At 42.9% G+C, this 19,097-nt stretch overlaps 1 protein-coding gene across 1 annotated transcript in view; it reads right to left on the reverse strand.

Annotated features, from left to right (window-relative positions):
• Nucleotides 1-19,097, reverse strand: part of LOC308140494 (uncharacterized protein) — a gene marked incomplete at its 5' end in the record, with an annotated part of 81,236 nt that overhangs the window by 22,673 nt on the left and 39,466 nt on the right. Inside the window, 3 exons of the mRNA XM_080510309.1 lie at nt 5,881-5,959; nt 6,466-6,644; nt 10,109-10,226. Of these exons, the coding sequence (XP_080366435.1) occupies nt 5,881-5,959; nt 6,466-6,644; nt 10,109-10,226 (376 nt within the window). The remainder of the gene's footprint in view (nt 1-5,880; nt 5,960-6,465; nt 6,645-10,108; nt 10,227-19,097) is intronic.

Genomic DNA, 19,097 nt, shown 5'->3' on the forward strand with positions numbered 1-19,097 from the left:
AGTGGTGAGTGAAGTTATTTTTTTAAGCTGAGTCTCTGAATCCCCTTTTATTGTCTTGAATATCACAAACTGTCGATCGCAAGTTCAGTAAATGTCACTTTATTCCACTGTATTTCATTCTATTTATTGATATAATGTGAAATAGACACCAAATGCTTCTTTCTGCTTTCCACATGTTCAACCTGCAGGTGAATCAGGAGACAAGAAAACAATGAGAGATAAAGAAACTGAAATTAATGAAAACGTATCAAACTGGAGGCTGATTTCCACATACACCTGATCAAAATGTCTATTAAAAGTTGTTTGTGGCATACACTTGATTTACATTAATTGACAAACAAATTAACACACATATGAATACATAAGTAGAATGCAATGACAAAATATAACAATAATAATAATAATAATAATAATAATAATAATAATAATAATAATAATAATGTTGCTGAATGAAAGAGATTTATTTTTATAAAACATTTTCTAAAGTGTTTTTAAAATTTGTAATGATTTATATGCATTTTCATTCAAATGTTTTTATTTTAAAAAAGCGGTTACTGGTTCATTATTGTTCTTGTAAAAAAAAAAAAGGACAATCAGATTTTTTGCCTTTATTGTAATCCCTCTGCTGGATCATAGTGTGGCGTTACGGTTAGCCGTGTTTTAATCTCTGTGTGATTCTTTCTGCTGTTTCCTCTGGAGGAGGTTTTGTCTCTTTTAAAGGATCAGATCCCCTCAGACTCATGATGATGAAGAGCAGCTGTGTCCGACCTTCATCCTTTCAGTGTTTACTGTGGTGAGCGTCGAGACGGTTAATGCTCATCCAGCTGCCCCTCAAAACAAAACAAAACAAACACAACAGGATCCGATCTGCAGAGAGCTGCACCGTCACCTCCAGCCCCAGAGCCTCAGCGGAAAGTGTCCAGAACAATGTGCAAAAGTTTTAGGCAGGATTAAAGGAGTCAAACTGCAAAACTGTAACATCGCTGCTGCACTTAGCATTACGTATCTGAAAGTGACTAAAGTTATTAAAGTCATGAAAAACTCTTGTAGAGCTGCCGTCTCTCCACCCTGAGCAGAAAACCTGCTGTTAGCATTCAGAGCTCTTCTGTCAGCGTTACTTTTTCCTAAACTGCTGTTTACTGAAAAAGAGCCTCCACAACCCTGAACAAACTCACAAGCATGTAGCCACATTAGCTGTGATTAGCGTTAGCAATTAAAATAAAACATCTCTTAATGCTGTCTGCATTTGGTGTTTCAGATTTTAGAGCATCTTCCTCCTCTAACATCCAGATAATAGAGCATCTTTTTCACAAGACAAAAGAAAGGTCTGAGTGACTTTCTTACTTTTTTTACTGAGTGACTTTTTCTGAAGGAGTTGTATCTCTCACACAGAAACCTGAACCCACTCAACATTCAGACCAAGCGATTTCCTGCCTTCTAGTCCAAAACTATTACATTTTCCGCAATCAACATGATGGTTGATTATACAAATCCGTTTCCTGACAGATTAACCTCAAATAATCCGATAAAAAGGTTAGCGAGCTGAGATTAGCAGGGTGGCAGTGTGGGAGCGCAGGCTGGGGAAGTAAATGGTCTGAACACACACACACACACACACACACACACACACACACACACACACACACACACACACACACACACACACACACACACACACACACACACACACGCACACACACACACACACACACACACCAGCAGAGATTTCAGTTTTCAGAACTCACAGGTGAAGTGTTTTCCTCTAAAATCATCACTTCCAGAATAAATCTGATGTGAACCACATCTGTCTGATTTGCCAAAAAATGTGACCACGTTGAAATGTCAAAGTCTGCCAACGGCAACACGAGTTCAAGAAGGAACCAGAAGGCAGCCATGTTTTCAAGGCGACATCCATCAGGAGGTCCAGAGTGAGACGTACCTGTCAGGGTCATTTCCTGCAGTTTGAAGGTAACCGTCACCCTCGGGGTATGACACTTCACAACCTGAAGGACCTCACTGGCTGGAGCAGCTCGAACATTCATACAATATGTATAAATGTACATCACAACAATCACAACTGTTTACGAGGTCATTGGCAGAAGGAACAAAAGACTTTCGATATCTTGGATCTGCTCGTTGGTGAACAAAACCGACAACAAATGAAACACCAGTCAATGAAATGGAAACAAAATGCATTTGGACATTTTGCAGAACATTTTTTAGACCTTCTTCAGTCTGGTCTGATTCTAGGAGCCATAAATAAAGGAAAAAAACATCAACACCAGAATTCTTCAATTTTCTGTAAAACACCCAATGGTGATTCCACGGTTCAACTATCTGGTCGCCCACGATGATGGCAGGGAGACTCGATTCAGTCTTCCAGAAGTGAAAGCACATCTCGCTCTTGTTTTGGGCACGTTGTTACTAACGAAGGACTGAAGTGACGGACTTCCTCTCTGTGAGAAAATATATAAATGAGTCATTGCCAAACCAAATGGTTTTTAAAATGATTCCACCACAGGCGCGTGAAGGAAACCTTAATGCTTTATGATCAATGATATTTTGAAGAAAACCAATGAAATGGCCATCAAGGAGCCGAGTTCTGTCTCCATCAGCTGAAGTAAACTACAGAGTCAAAAGGTTAAATTTGAAGCTTTTACAGGTGCTAGCAGTCAGGACGGAATCAAAGCTTGATCTCACTTCTTGTATCACCCCCTGCGTTTCTGGAGGAAATCTTATTGTGTGTTTGAAGGATGCTGAAGTAAAGAAGGCAGTGTTCACTATTCTGATTGAACTCTATATGTGATGGTGACTCTCCTTATGCTCCGAACGTCCTACAATCAGATTCTTCTCAGTGGATTGAAGATGTCGGGTTTTTCTGAGTGTTGTAGTGACTTGATGATCCGAGTTCCAGAAGCTCGTCATGTCTGCAGCTCATGTGTCAACGTTGTGGTCTGAAGTCAACGTGTCTGGTTGTGTGTTGCTGCTGGTTGCCGGTCCGATGTCAACATGTCTGGTTGTGAGTTGCTGCCGGTCCGACGTGAACATGTCTCGTTGTGTTTTACTGCTGGTTGCCGGTCCGATGTCAATGTTCCTTGTTGTGAGTTTCTGCCAGTTGGCGATCTGATGTCAACGTGTCTGGTTGTGAGTTGCTACCAGTCTAACGTCAACATGTCTGGTTGTGAGTTGCTGCCAGTTGCCAGTCCAACGTCAACATGTCTGGTTGTGAGTTGCTGCCAGTTGCCAGTCCAACGTCAACGTGTCTGGTTGTGAGTTGCTACCGGTCCAACGTCAACGTGTCTGGTTGTGAGTTGCTACCGTCCAACGTCAACGCGTCTGGTTGTGAGTTGCTACCGTCCAACGTCAACGCGTCTGGTTGTGAGTTGCTGCTGGTTGCCAGTCCAACGTCAACGCGTCTGGTTGTGAGTTGCTGCTGGTTGCCAGTCCGACATCAACGTGTCTGGTTGTGAGTTGCTGTCAGTCCAGCCCGTGTGAACAGACTCACCACTGGGTCCAGTTCTGCTGGACCTTTCTTCTTCATGAAAGGCAGTTTTACCTTTTGACTGTTTTGTCTGTTGCTCACGTGGAGTCGTTGGATGTTTGTTAAATGTTGCTCACATGGAAAACCGTTGAGGCAGGTTATATGTTTTATGTGCTGCAAAAAATATAGAATGTGTGTTTTCTAAAGCAAAACATCCAATCAGATATTGTATTGAATTGTAGTTGCGAGGTGATGAGCTGACGGTTGTGTTTTGTTTGTGGTTCTTTCTAAATGGACAGATCATCAAGGAGACTGACTGTGACTCCGTCCTGATTCTTCTGCCACCGCTTCCTGAAAGATTTTTTTTCTAACGAGCAAAAACGACGAGCATGATTCATGTTGGATTTGGACTCGTAGCGTGTTGGCAGCCAGCCCGTCTGCTTGTTTGTGTTTAAGCTTCACGAGTTAAACTGTGGTGACACTTTGACAGGTTTCCTGTTATAATAAGACTCCGAACCAGGTTTCTTCCCTCATCGTTTCCTGTCACAACTGTGTCAGTTTATTATGGGAGCCTTTTTTTCTTTTAGGGAAAGATGCTACCTGTGTGTGTGTGTGTGTGTGTGTGTGTGTGTGTGTGTGTGTGTGTGTGTGTGTGTGTGTGTGTGTGTGTGTGTGTGTGTGTGTGTGTGTGTGTGTGTGTGTGTGTGTGTGTGTGTGTGTGTGTGTGTGTGTGTGTGTGTGTGTGTGTGTGTGTGAGACAGACAGAGCCAGATGAGCGGGCAGATGTTTCCTCTGTCTCTACTCCGACTGTCTGAGAAAGACTGACAACAGCTGGACCGATGCCAGCCACACACACACACACACGCACATACACACACAGAGCTGTTTTTCTTGCCGTGTTGTTTTGCCTCGTCGGCTCAGAGCAATGTTCGCTACCTGCCCACTAATTCCTCCTAAAAGTTCATCCACATGTGAAGAGATGAACGACGCACATTTAATTGCTTCAAGCATTTCCAAAGCGTTCAACTAAAAACTGCCAGCAGGGAGAGGAATGACAGAGATCTGCCTGTTGTGAAATATTTGAAATAAAGTTCCGTTCCAGCCGTTGGACTGACACCAGAATTATGACGTTTGACTGAAAGAAACTGTCTAAAATCAAAGTTACAAATGTGTTTTTTCCGCACTGACAGAAGTTGTTGACCTGTCAGAGTTCATTTTCCCTCATCACTCAATGATTATTTTGACCCATGAAAGATCGGGTGATGGTTATATTTTTGTCCGCCTGTATTTATTTATTAATTTATTTATTTTTTGGATTGTATGTATGTATGTATGTTTGTATTTTACCAACTTGAGCCGCCAGCAAGTGCTGACGCTAACCGTTAGCAATCTGCGAGCACATTGCTAACTCTGCCCCCTTTCTCCACTCTCAGCCAATCACAGGCCAGCTCACTCTGATGGTTCAAGTCGCACAAAAGAACAGGAACCAACAGAACTTCAGTGAACCTTAACTTTGTAACAACAGGAAGCAGTTCAAACAACCGATGGAGGCAGTGGCGTGGTGATCAAGTAACCTTGTAATCCACTGGTTTCCATGGTGACAAACGTGGCACCATGGTTGGCGGAGGTCTGCGCTCTACCGGGTGACCGTTCTGGTTGTGACTTGTGATGTATACAAACACTGAACGTATGTTCGTGTCTTTGTGTTTTGAGATTTGATCTCCTGTATAACTGCGCCGTTTCTCTGGTCTCCGACCCGTCCACCATTGAAAAGCTCTCAATGTGTCAAGAAGTGACAGTCAGAGCACAAAGTCGGCTTTTTAGCATTTTCACTCTGAAAAACCAGGTGTCAACCTCTCAGAACTGACTTGTGATTCCAGTAAGTCATAAATGGTCCAATGCACTACTAAGAAAAAGAAAACCAGAAAACCAACAACATTTCAGAATCATATGTTCCTTTCAGAACCAAACCCGATATAAAGGCTCCTGTTTGCACCTCCAGACCAAACTGAAACAGACTACAGTTTTTGAAGAAACACAGCAAAAATAATGAAACTGCTCCGAATCACCAATCATCACAATGGAGCAGCACTGAAGGCAGCACGGAGAGTTTTCACAGACTGGTAGCAGAGGCGTGTGGTCATCATGACCAAGGTCAAGAGGTCAAGGCTTCGGCTGAGCGAGAGCCGCTTGGTGATGAAACACCCTCCGTTTCAAAGACACAGACTGACATAGTGGCGTGAGGTAAACACAGGAGACAAATGAAATCCAGCCGCTGTTACAGTGCTGTGAGTTACACACCTGAACAACCAGAAGAGAGAAGACCTGGTCTGGGGGGAAGTGACTGTTGAGTTTGAACCTATTGATTTTGTTGATCGTATTGATCGTATTGATCGTACCATGCTGTGTTCGAGTCGGGTGTCGTTCTTCTCCTGCATGCTCTGGTCACTCTGCTGCTCGGTGGTTTCTCCGTCTGATCTGTTACAACCAAATAAAGGAAAGAAGTGTGAGTTGTGCAGTCAGTCCTGCAGTGAGTCCTCCGTCTGTCTGCGCACAGAGTGTGTGTGTGTGTGTGTGTGTTTACAGAAAGAGAGAGAGGTGGAGGAAGTGTGTGAGGTTTCTTTTGATTTGATGCATTTTGAGTAAACATGAGGCCATTGATGGTAAATAGTCTAGATTTATATAGCTCCTTCTAACCACACTGAGTGCAGTCCCAAAGTGCTTTACATATCAGCTCATTCACCCATTCACGCTCACATTCACACACCAATGGGACAGAGCTGCCATGCAAGGCGCTAATGAACCACTGGGAGCAATTTAGGGTTCAGTGTCTTGCCCAAGGACACTTCGACACGTAGACCGGTGTAGACTGGGATCGAACCTCCAACCTCTCACTCCGAAAGACGACCACTCTACCACCTGAGCCACGGTCGCCCTTGGTTGATGATGATAATGTGTGCGTGGGTGCGTGTGTGTGTGTGTACCTGAGTACTTCCTGGGTGAACTGGCTCAGGTCCTGGATCTGCTCCTGGTACTGGTGGAGGTCTTGGCTGAGGAGCTCCTGGAGCGCACTCAGGGCTTTTTCCTGAAACACCAGGTGCTGAGACTGGACCAGACGCTCGCCCACGGAGGCCTGAAGCTTCTGAATAACACACAGCTGACCCTGTCAACGAGGAGAAGCCTTTTATTGTTGCTCCGCCTCAATCTTCAAACATCATCAAGAGTTTAAAGAAAAGCAAGTTTGAACAGGTGGGTTTATGGATGGCGGCAGCGGTGGTGGTGGGACGGCAGCAGCATTGGTGGTGATAGGGGCAGTGGCAGTGGTGGTGGTGGGACAGCGGTTGTAGTGGGGGCAGCAGCGGTGGTGGTGGTGGTTGTGAGAGCAGCAGCGGCTGTGGTGGTAGTGGTGGGGGCAGCAGCGGCAGCGGTGGTGGGGGCAGTGGCATCTCTAGTGGGGGCAGCAGGGGCAGCAGCAGTGGTGGTGGTGGGGACGTGGTGGGGACAGCGAAGGCTTGGTCCCCCAAGCAACAGTCGGTTCCAGCAAATTCACACGCTGAACTTTGAGGTCAGACTCTTTCAATCAAATATGGATTCAGAAGCTCAGTGTTTCGCACACAAATAATCTCCTTCAATCTCCACATTGAAGACCAACCCTGAGACCTACTTTTATTCTAATTTTATTGCAAATTTGATTGTTTTATTAGTGTTTTACTGTATTTTTCAGTTTACTCTTTTTATTATTATTATTGTTGTCGTCGTGTGTTTGCGACTGTGGAAAGAAAAACTCCCTCTAACAGGAAGAAACCTTTGCAGAAACCAGACTCAAAGGTGGAGGCATTCTGCTGACCGGTTGGGGTGAAAGGATAGAGGAGAGGAGAGGAGAGGAGAGGATAGGGAAGACAGAGAGATAGAATGAGGGGATAGAGGAGAGGATAGGGAAGACAGAGAGATAGAATGAGGGGATAGAGGAGAGGAGAGGAGAGGAAAGACAGAGAGATAGAATGAGGGGATAGAGGAGAGGAGAGGATAGGGAAGACAGAGAGATGGAATGAGGGGATAGAGGAGAGGAGAGGAGAGGAGAGGAAAGACAGAGAGATAGAATGAGGGGATAGAGGAGAGGAGAGGAGAGGAGAGGAGAGGAGAGGAAAGACAGAGAGATAGAATGAGAGGATAGAGGAGAGGAGAGGAGAGGAAAGACAGAGAGATAGAATGAGGGGATAGAGGAGAGGAGAGGAGAGGAAAGACAGAGAGATAGAATGAGAGGATAGAGGAGAGGAGAGGAAAGACAGAGAGATAGAATGAGAGGATAGAGGAGAGGAGAGGATAGGGAAGACAGAGAGATAGAATGAGGGGATAGAGGAGAGGAGAGGAGAGGAAAGACAGAGAGATAGAATGAGGGGATAGAGGAGAGGAGAGGATAGGGAAGACAGAGAGATAGAATGAGGGGATAGAGGAGAGGAGAGGAGAGGAAAGACAGAGAGATAGAATGAGGGGATAGAGGAGAGGAGAGGATAGGATAGGGAAGACAGAGAGATAGAATGAGAGGATAGAGGAGAGGAGAGGAGAGGATAGGGAAGACAGAGAGATAGAATGAGGGGATAGAGGAGAGGAGAGGAGAGGAAAGACGGAGAGATAGAATGAGGGGATAGAGGAGAGGAGAAGATAGGGAAGACAGAGAGATAGAATGAGAGGATAGAGGAGAGGAGAGGAGAGGGAAGACAGAGAGATAGAATGAGAGGATAGAGGAGAGGAGAGGAGAGGAAAGACAGAGAGATAGAATGAGGGGATAGAGGAGAGGAGAGGATAGGGAAGACAGAGAGATAGAATGAGAGGATAGAGGAGAGGAGAGGAGAGGAAAGACAGAGAGATAGAATGAGGGGATAGAGGAGAGGAGAAGATAGGGAAGACAGAGAGATAGAATGAGAGGATAGAGGAGAGGAGAGGAGAGGGAAGACAGAGAGATAGAATGAGAGGATAGAGGAGAGGAGAGGAGAGGAAAGACAGAGAGATAGAATGAGGGGATAGAGGAGAGGAGAGGATAGGGAAGACAGAGAGATAGAATGAGAGGATAGAGGAGAGGAGAGGATAGGGAAGACAGAGAGATAGAATGAGGGGATAGAGGAGAGGAGAGGATAGGATAGGGAAGACAGAGAGATAGAATGAGAGGATAGAGGAGAGGAGAGGAGAGGATAGGGAAGACAGAGAGATAGAATGAGGGGATAGAGGAGAGGAGAGGATAGGATAGGGAAGACAGAGAGATAGAATGAGAGGATAGAGGAGAGGAGAGGAGAGGATAGGGAAGACAGAGAGATAGAATGAGAGGATAGAGGAGAGGAGAGGAGAGGGAAGACAGAGAGATAGAATGAGGGGATAGAGGAGAGGAGAGGAGAGGGAAGACAGAGAGATAGAATGAGAGGATAGAGGAGAGGAGAGGAGAGGATAGGGAAGACAGAGAGATAGAATGAGAGGATAGAGGAGAGGAGAGGAGAGGATAGGGAAGACAGAGAGATAGAATGAGAGGATAGAGGAGAGGAGAGGAGAGGGAAGACAGAGAGATAGAATGAGGGGATAGAGGAGAGGAGAGGAGAGGAAAGACAGAGAGATAGAATGAGAGGATAGAGGAGAGGAGAGGATAGGGAAGACAGAGAGATAGAATGAGAGGATAGAGGAGAGGAGAGGAGAGGATAGGGAAGACAGAGAGATAGAATGAGAGGATAGAGGAGAGGAGAGGAGAGGAAAGACAGAGAGATAGAATGAGAGGATAGAGGAGAGGAGAGGATAGGGAAGACAGAGAGATAGAATGAGAGGAGAGGAGAGGAGAGGATAGGGAAGACAGAGAGATAGAATGAGAGGATAGAGGAGAGGAGAGGAGAGGGAAGACAGAGAGATAGAATGAGAGGATAGAGGAGAGGAGAGGAGAGGGAAGACAGAGAGATAGAATGAGGGGATAGAGGAGAGGAGAGGAGAGGGAAGACAGAGAGATAGAATGAGAGGATAGAGGAGAGGAGAGGAGAGGGAAGACAGAGAGATAGAATGAGAGGATAGAGGAGAGGAGAGGAGAGGATAGGGAAGACAGAGAGATAGAATGAGGGGATAGAGGAGAGGAGAGGAGAGGATAGGGAAGACAGAGAGATAGTTCGGGTGGTAGAGAGAGAGGCGGGGGTGTGTACAACCAATTGAAAAAATGTAAAAATTAAAAAGTTAAAAAAAAATATAGTAGGAAGGGAACACAGAGCTGAAGGTGAGGGAACCTTTCCAGGTTTGCAACCTTACCCCTGCCGGACTGGGCATTGGCTCTGCACCCCCAAGTCTGATCTGATGAGTCCAGACACATTGTTCTTGTCTGTTTCTAAGAGAAGCTTTAAGATGGGTGTGAGGGAAACGTAAAAGATTATTCTGTAAGAGAGATCAACACAAACAAAACCACATTTGTTTGCTGCCCTGCTGCTCTCATTCCACCCAACTCAGCCCAAAGTTGGCCTGAGTTGAGACTTTATCCACAGATGAGTAACTAGTTAACTAAAGTTAACTAAAACTGTGTGTGTGTGTGTGTGTGTGTGTGTGTGTGTGTGTGTGTGTGTGTGTGTGTGTGTGTGTGTGTGTGTGTGTGTGTGTGTGTGTGCTTACAGTGGACGTCTGCAGGCAGGAGCTGACCTTCAGCTCCCGTTCAGTGAGTTTCTTCTTCTCCTGAAGATGAAGCAGCTCAGAGCTCAGCAGTTGCTGACGACCTTCGATGTGAACAAGCCTGAAAACATATACAAAAGATTTTGCTTTAGACGCTATTGTTTATTGTTTTTTTTTTTTTTTTATTATTGTGCATATCAATCTGCTCCTGTGGCGTTCAACTGCGTTCTCGCTGACTTAACCCTACCCCTAAACAACCTTCTTAGAGATTGTTCTTATTCCTTTAAAAACCTCAGGTGAACCTACGTACTTTTAAATTGCTCCGATATCAGTGAGGGATACTTTAAGAAGACGATGTCCTGTTGCCCGTGCTTTTCTCCTTTTTGTCTAAAACCTAACCCTAGCCAGGGACAGTTTTGTGTGCGGCACATGTCTACCACGTTTCTTGAACGTCAGGGAAACGTGTTCAACGTGTTGCCTGTTTTAGATTGTACAAATGTGAAAACAATGTAGGGGGCGCTATGGAGCCATTTTGCCAGACACATGCTCAATGATCATAACATTTAAAATGTTTTGACACTTCTGACGTGTGTGAAAATTTTCATGAAGGTATGAGCTCCTTTAGGCCATTAAACAAGCAGTTTGTGTAGAAGATGAATAAAATGAAATAAAATGAAATAAAATGGAATAAAATGAAATAAAAATGAAATAGTTGTAACAAACACTCTTCACTTGTTTCGGGTCTCACAACAGACATCCTCACAAAATAATGCATTTGTTTGCATTATTAGATGCAAAACAATACAACATGCTGTAAATATATATGACAGGTTTTTATTTACATTTCACTCAAGTTTGCTTTTCATCAACATCTGTTTTTTCATCAAATGTGCAGACTTTGTGTAGAGAGGTCTGATCAAATGAGAACTTGTATGTGATGGGACATTTTGTAGAATATTTCAGTTTGAGCATTATGTGGCCTTGTGTTGAGTGTGTTCCACCCCTCCTGCCTCTCCCCGGTTCCCCCACTAGGAGGCAGTAAGCGTCTGCAGGTGAGCAGGCAGAGACTGTTTTGTTCGTCAGAACCAAGTCAAGGCTCGTCTCCGAAGCTTTTGATGAATCGACATGTAGAGAAAGACAAATTTGTCCAAACGACAAAAACAGTGGCACAAAAAGAGGAGAGGCCCTCTGGGAAGCCCGTTAAGGTGTCGTTAATGAGTGTTTGACGGAGGCCTCCTGACTCCACGCCGCGCTGCCAAGGCTGAGCTAAAACCTCGGAGATGGCGATAATCTTTGATTTACATCCGCCACGCTCTGCTGAAAGCAGCTTTCAAACACTGATCAAGCAAATGTCTCATGAAATTAAGAGATGGCTTTATGTAGCCGGCTGCCATATTTCAAAATAATGACTTTTTCATTATCGGCATATTTATCCAGAAACGCAGCTCCAAATGCCTTTTGTCTCCAAGGCAGCATTATTAGTCCTTTGTCATAAAAAACTCAATCATCCCTTTGCTTCTTCAATCAGACATCTTTCTGCTGCTGATCCAGTGTTTTATGATCAGATCAATTATCTTTAATCACAGTATTAATATGAATGTGTTATAAGACGCCACTTTAGTGCAATCAACAAACCAAACAAGTTAAATATAGTTCCTTTAAAAATGTAGTATTGACAGAATCAACTTCAATCCCTGTGAAGTTCAAACAAACCACCGAGGCCAAAATGTGACCGGACATGTCAGGTTTATTATAATCAACATGTAGTTATTACCTGGAAAAAAGTTCTTTAAACCACAATTTAATAGTAATTACAATTAATATCTGAGTCAAATGATATTAGAATAACCAGTGAAAATAATTGTTTGGAGATTTTTGAGGGATGTTCTCTGCACGGTGCCCATTTTAGGGTTAAAAACATTTTTTTTTACCGATTGAAATACTTTTAAAACATTTAACCCTGATATTGTTCAAAATGTTGGGTTTTTTTTCCTCTTTTTTATTTACCTTCACTGACTTTTAAAATATTTGTATCATATAATGTGATAAAAGGATCAAACACATTTCATGTGTGTGTCTTAAAAATGTTTCTGAATAGGAAATCGCATCGCAATTAAATTGTTTGCACATGAATGTGTTCTGTTTTCTGACAGTATTATCTTTTTAAATGGGAGTCTTGTATGCACTAGACATTTGTTTGAATTAGTTTTATGTGTGCACACTGGAGGTCAAAGATGTCACAAGCCGGACTAAAAAATAGGCTTTTTAATTCTATTTTATGATTTAATTTCCGAAATCATAAAACGAATTAAAGAGATTACAGATCTTGTAGGAAACACAAAAAGGCAAAATAAGGTTGAAAGAAAGCCGTGAGAATAGAATGCAAAATAATTTGTACTTTCAGGAATCGTTTTGTTTTGGGAAAAAAGGAAGGTTTCAAGGCATTTTTACATTTTATTCTGATTCTTATTTTTGTTCAGTGGCCTATTAATTATCTATATTTATTTAAAATAGAATCAAGGTGTCACAGGGTTTCACTGCCTCAGCACAAACGCATCGCCATCATCTCCAGGAGTGTTTGTATTTATCACAAATCAAATCGTATCTCCTTCAATGAAACTACACTCACATAGCATGATAAACAAATAAAACGAAGTCAGTCTCAGACTGTCAATACCGGTGAATCTTCATTTGCGCTACAAGCTGGAAGAACTGCACATTTCTCCTCAGCGTTCAGAAGACACATCTCCAGAGAAAATCCCTGAACTTCATGCAAATGAGACAGTGTGACGCCTGTCAGTCATCGCTGCCCCGAACCAATGGAAGGACGTCATTAAGAGCATCATCCGTCCTGCTGAAAAGACCATAATTACCACACACACACACACACACACACACACACACACACACACACACACACACACACACACACACACACACACACACACACACACACGCACACACGCACACACGCACACACACACGCACACACACACACACACACACACTGCCAGCTGTCGGTATGTTCTGATTAGTCGCTCACATACAGAAAAGCATGAATAGGGCTCCATAATTATGTGAACGTATGTGACAAACACATTTCAATCCATAATTGCAGGTGAAATACGTGTAGGTGTTATTCATTATTTGTATAAATATATATATTTTTTTACATTAATGTATCTCCCTACTCGCAGCCTGTCACATATTCAGTGTCAGGTTTATCCTGGATCCATACACAGTGTGTGAGTATTTTTACTGCAGACTAAATAAACCGGCTGCTGAAGTGTTTCTTTCATGGTTTAAAGGTGATGTTGCGAGGACGGATGGAAGCGGTGCTGAATGTTAATGACTGACTCAACTTCTCGTGTGTGTGTGTGTGTGTGTGTGTGTGTGTGTGTGTGTGTGTGTGTGTGTGTGTTCACAAAGCAGGTGTACACCAAAAGTTTCTTCCAGGGAAATCCAGAGCCGTGTGAAGAACTGAGGGGGAGGGGAGGGCGAGGAAGAGTGGATAAACGTTTATCGAGGAAAAGAAGAAGAGGTAATGACAAAATAACAGATTGAAAGAGAAGAAAAGAGCGGGGGAAGATGAGGAGTGCCAGGATGGGAAGAGAAAGTAAAGAAAGAGAAGAGATCACGTTGGGTCTTGTTTGATAGAACAACTCTGACGTTGTTTTCTTTTCACAAGAACTGGACCCAGAAAAAAAAAAAGGAAAGTGAAAGACGGGAGAAACAAAACACTGATAAATAAGAGAACATTAGATACAGAAGTAATAAAAGTGCAGGTTTGGAGCTGGAGGATTATTAATGAAACAGAATTGTCAGCAGCGGCATCAGATAACATGGGACTCCACGTCTGTGAGCGCGCGGCCATCTGTTATCATCAGCCTCATTCTTGGGGTCTTATCATGACAAGTGAGCAAACTCCATCTGGTGAAGACGCTCAAGAAAAACTAATAAATGTCCCCAAATCAGTGATTCAACTTGTCTTCATTTTAAACAAAGAGAGAGTTTTCACTGCCTCCAGGAGAAACGTGCAGGTCACCAATCGGTTCTGCGGGTCTCCAACGGGAAATGGACCAGTGTTGAATGTTTCTGCAAACCGGGAGCGTTTCAGTCAGCTCCAGTCTGTTTCAGTGGGTTTCACAGCGAAACAACAACGTTTTATGCATCCCCAGTCTCCAGAGCTTCCAGGAGTTTGAGCCTACAGGTCACATCAGCTCAGATCCCAACCAACAGAAATTTCACATTCAGAAAACCTCAGTTAACATTTTAGCTGTTCAACTTAATCAATTATGAATGTTAAAAAAAAATCGTAAATCTGATCAATTCATACAATGCATTGATTATCACCCCTCAGATAAATCCAACTTCTGTTATTCGATCATTTTCTAACAGTTATGAAGCCACTTTTCACCACGACAGCAGTGACGGACCAAAAGAGCCAAATGTTTTCAGTAAGACTGACTGCTATTGTTTAGTGGGTTTGCTGTTTTGTTTTTTTTCCCATTTAGACTTGAAGACAAAATGGTAAATGTTTACAGTGTTCGTGTCATTTGATTTAAACTAACATGAAAATAGATCCCAAGCAAAGTAGAATTCAAGCAGTAAAGATGTGGTGGTTACTGAAATATCAATACGTGCAACATAAATATGGTGGAAATCTGACTGGACTGTAATCAATGTCTCTGTGGCCTGGTTTTGTTTTCTGCACAGTCGAAAAGAAACCGGTAGAAATATAGATTAAAAAGTACAATTAATTACAATTAAGTAAAAAAAAATTTGCAATTAATGAATTTACATAAAGACAAAGACATAAAAAAATATCATCATTATATGTTGAGTTCAGGAATGAACGCCTCAGGTTGCTGGGGAGTTAGGGTTAGGCTTAGAACAAGCAAGAACATTGAACTTCTGTCGATATACGAGGTGACGCAGTGTCGATCTCGATATCAGAGGGTTCCATAAGAAGTAGAGAAGAAGCAGAACTCCAACATGAAGAGGAGTAGAAGGGTGGAAGAGTTGATCTGGGTGTTTTCCAAGCTGCCTGTTAATGTTGGCAACCAGCTGAAGAGCCAATGAGACTCAGTGTCAGGATCTCTGTGGGAAAATCGACTGACAGAAGAATTATGACCTGATGTGATCCAGCAAAGTCTAGTTCTGACTCGAAGTACTGTTCTCACACAGTGTGCTCCCATAATGCACTGCTGCATTGTGCTGTTTAGAATAAACGTACTTTAGGAGATTTCTGACTGAAGGAGATTCTCAGTATCTTTTGAGTGAGTTTTAGCTTTGAGGGGATATGTTTCTCTCTTTCTCTCTCTCTCTCTCCCTCTCTCAAAACATAAATTACCCTAAATTAACCTTAACTGAAACCCTAAACATAACTCTAACTCTTGACCCTAAACCTAAGCCTAACCCTTAACACTAACCTTTTGACTCACCATTTCAACTGCCCAGTCCATGGACAAGGCCGGGGAGTCACTGAGATACATTTTCTAACCCTAATCCTAACCCTTAACTCTAACCTTAAACGTAACCCTAACTCTTGGGCCTAACCCAAAACCTAATCCTTAATCCTTAACCCTATACTTAATCTGAACACTAACTCAAACGCTAAACCCTACCCCTAACACTAACCCTACCCCTAACCCTTAACCCTTAATCCTACACCTTACCAGAGATTAATCAAGATGTTGACCAGCTGGCCTGTGTCCTTCTAAAAATACAAAAGGCAAGAATATAAGAGTTCTCATTTATTTTAAAAATGAAATAAAAAGAAAATGACTCCAAAGTAGCAAAGAGGAGGATGTTCACAGTAAATTTAATGAGTTGGTTCTGTAATTTTGATTCCAGATTGGCCATAGTCAGGATATTGCTGGCATCGACAAACTTTCCAGGAAAATACAACTTAAAAACCTAAAAACTCCCACAGAGTTGATTGTAAATGTCTCTGACCCCACAGAAGAATTTCCTTAAACATTTATGAGAAACTTCTCTGCGGTTGGTAGCAGATTGTTGTATTGTGCTTCAATGGGTAATGAACTTTAGACAAAGATGAGAATCTGAGGAGCAAAAAATGATGGTGACAGGATGAGACTGCACAAAGTTCCACTCATTATCGCCACGGTGAGGTTTTTGAAACCTGTGGTTGTGTTGAGCTGGAGGGAAACCCACTGTCATGTACAAACCATTCAGGACTCTGTTGTATTAAAGTGCCTCCCACTGAACTGATGTAGAAACCAGCTTTCACTTTCAGTCTCTACTGCCAGAATCATTCATTATAAAAAAAATAAATCATCAGTACGGTTATAAATGAAACGTTGTGAAATGCATTTGCTTGATTGTTTTGTTGCAATTATTTACTGATTCAAAATGAATCAATATGGCAGCAATTTGAAAAGTATCACAGGTTCCAGTTGTTGTAGGTTTTTGTGACTAAAACTAAAGTGTGAACCCAAAGATGTCGCGTTATCAGGCAACCTTGACTGAGCTGGAGCTGCTTGTATCTCTGCCATAGCACTCGTATCCTCGCAAGCTGAGCAGTATGGAATCAGTTGCAACCCAAACAGGTAAAAAAAAAAAGTTATATATAAACATATAAACATATAAAGAAAACCCATGTTGCATTATAAAATGGTAAAAATGGAGTTTGGGCTTAAAGCATAAAGCTAATTGACTTATTGATTTAAAGATGATTGAAAGCAGGTGGAAGATTTTCTGACGTGACCAACAGGCTCTCATGTCTTCAGCAATAAGAATCTGTCTACACGACCGCAAGCTCTTCAACGCTATCGTGGAGCATTTCTGTTCTTCTCATTACAGTAGTGAACAAATAGAAAATGTCAGCCATGTTCATCCGCCTCCCAGCGTGTTTTAGCGATGTTTCTATTTGAGCCACATGACTGCGTATAAAAACGCTTCTGTTTGGCTAACGCTAACAGAGTAGCTTCCTTTGATTCCCATGGTCAATTTCTGATAGCGTGTGGTTTGCGTTAGTACAATATTATGTCGTTACCTTAAAGTTCTTAAATAAGACATTGGGTTTGGTCCAATCATCATCATTTCATTTCATAAATTGACAAATAAAATAAACAATACAAAATTGACATTACAAGTTGGATTTGTTGATTTTGTTGAGCTGTTGGGCCAAATATTTGAGATTGTAGGACAAAGAGTGTGGACCATGAGTCTGTACCGTGATCAACCATCAGGTCATTTCCACCAATCATGGTTTTAGACCAACAACAACACATTTTGACAGTTTAGAGAATTAAGGTGTGGTGGCTTTGCCGTATGGTTGGTCCTGAACACGAGGCTACTCATCACCACGTGACTAAATGCTGTAGTCTCGGTTTTATCCAACACACCCAGCATTGGTTCTGGTATCACCACTTGCGAAATGGCCGAGGAAAAGCCCGGTAAAAGGAATGCAGTGTGACGTCTTCTCCCAGTGAGCCGCGCTAAATGTCGGGCCTTCATCCAGGCCATGACAGGAGCCGTCAGTTTCCAGGAATCCCATCACAATACAGTGCGTGTGTGTGTGTGTGTGTGTGTGTGTGTGTGTGTGTGTGTGTGTGTGTGTGTGTGTGTGTGTGTGTGTGTGTGTGTGTGTGTGTGTGTGTGTGTGTGTGTGTGTGTGTGTGTGTGTGTGTGTGTCCCACCACACCTTAAACCTGGAGGCGAGTCCCAGCTCGTCCCATCTGCCAGACGTGAGACATGAGACCAGTTCATGGCAGCAGCACAGAGAGCGGGTAAGGTGGTGGTGTGTGTGTGTGTGTGTGTGTGTGTGTGTGTGTGTGTGTGTGTGTGTGTGTGTGTGTGTGTGTAGGTGTGTGTGTGTATGTAGGTGTGGTCGCTTCCCCTTGAGGAACTCCCCCAGAGATACCGTCCACACCAATGCACACGTAGCGACAACATCGGAAGTTTTGCTTCCTCGCATGAAACAAATGTAAACACAAAGACATTTCCAGGTAAACCTGACGACCTGAGCTGAGTCAGACAGGTGAAGCATGATGTCACCGGTTCAGGCTTTCATCATGGAATCCACCGAGTCGGACATCTTCCACAGCCAAGAGCACTGACTGATCCGTCTGTCAAGCTCCAACAGGAGAACAACCAATTTGTGGAAATTTACTACTGGAAATGTATTTCAAGAAGAAAAAAACAATCCAGACTTAGTAACGTAAACTACAAAGTCTGAAAACCACCAGACGTGCCCCACCCTGCGTGGCTTAACCACAGACACCACTCGCTCCTGAGAACAGAGGTTTGCAGCCAAAATGACCAGGAAGACTCATAATAGAACTGTTGAGTGACATCTAGGTGATTTGTGTTATTTTAGTCATTTAAGCTCTCTTGGGTCCCATTTACACGACAAGGATTCAAGTGAAAAGTTTCATGTTTCCACAGCAACGTTTTGAAAACATCTGTTTCTACAGAATCGGCCGAAACACTGAAAACAATGCTGTTTTCATGTTAGTCCACTAGTTGGTGCTGTTGTTTGTTTATTGTAATGAAATCACACACACGTGCATCAGAGAACAATGGGCTCTAAACATAAACAATGGAAGAACTGGACATTCTTGTGGACAGGGTTTGTGCCGTCACCAAACCTGAGCATTTTGGAAAAGTTGTGTTTTAAGAGGCTTTAAGTGTAAATGAAAGTTTTGTGTGTTCAGTTGAAATGGACGACTTCATTGAGGAACACTTGTGTGAAGAAATCTGCCATTTCCCCATCTGTACACTCCCAATTTAAAAGAATATAAAGAAACAGATGGCTCAAAACTCCTGGTGTGAAATACCCAAAACTTTAGGAAAGGAGGACAATGCCTGCCACCAGAAATGAGAATATTATCGGGATCATTATGTCACATTAAGGAACTGACCTGAACATTGAAATGTAGGACCCACGTTCATGTCTGCGGAAAGTATGGAGTAAAGTAAGAAAGTATGTTGCGTCGCCTCTGGTCTATTGGCTGTTTTCCTTCAG

The sequence above is a fragment of the Blennius ocellaris genome, assembly GCF_963422515.1.
Source record: "Blennius ocellaris genome assembly, chromosome: 15".
NCBI classification, from domain to species: Eukaryota; Metazoa; Chordata; class Actinopteri; order Blenniiformes; family Blenniidae; genus Blennius; species Blennius ocellaris.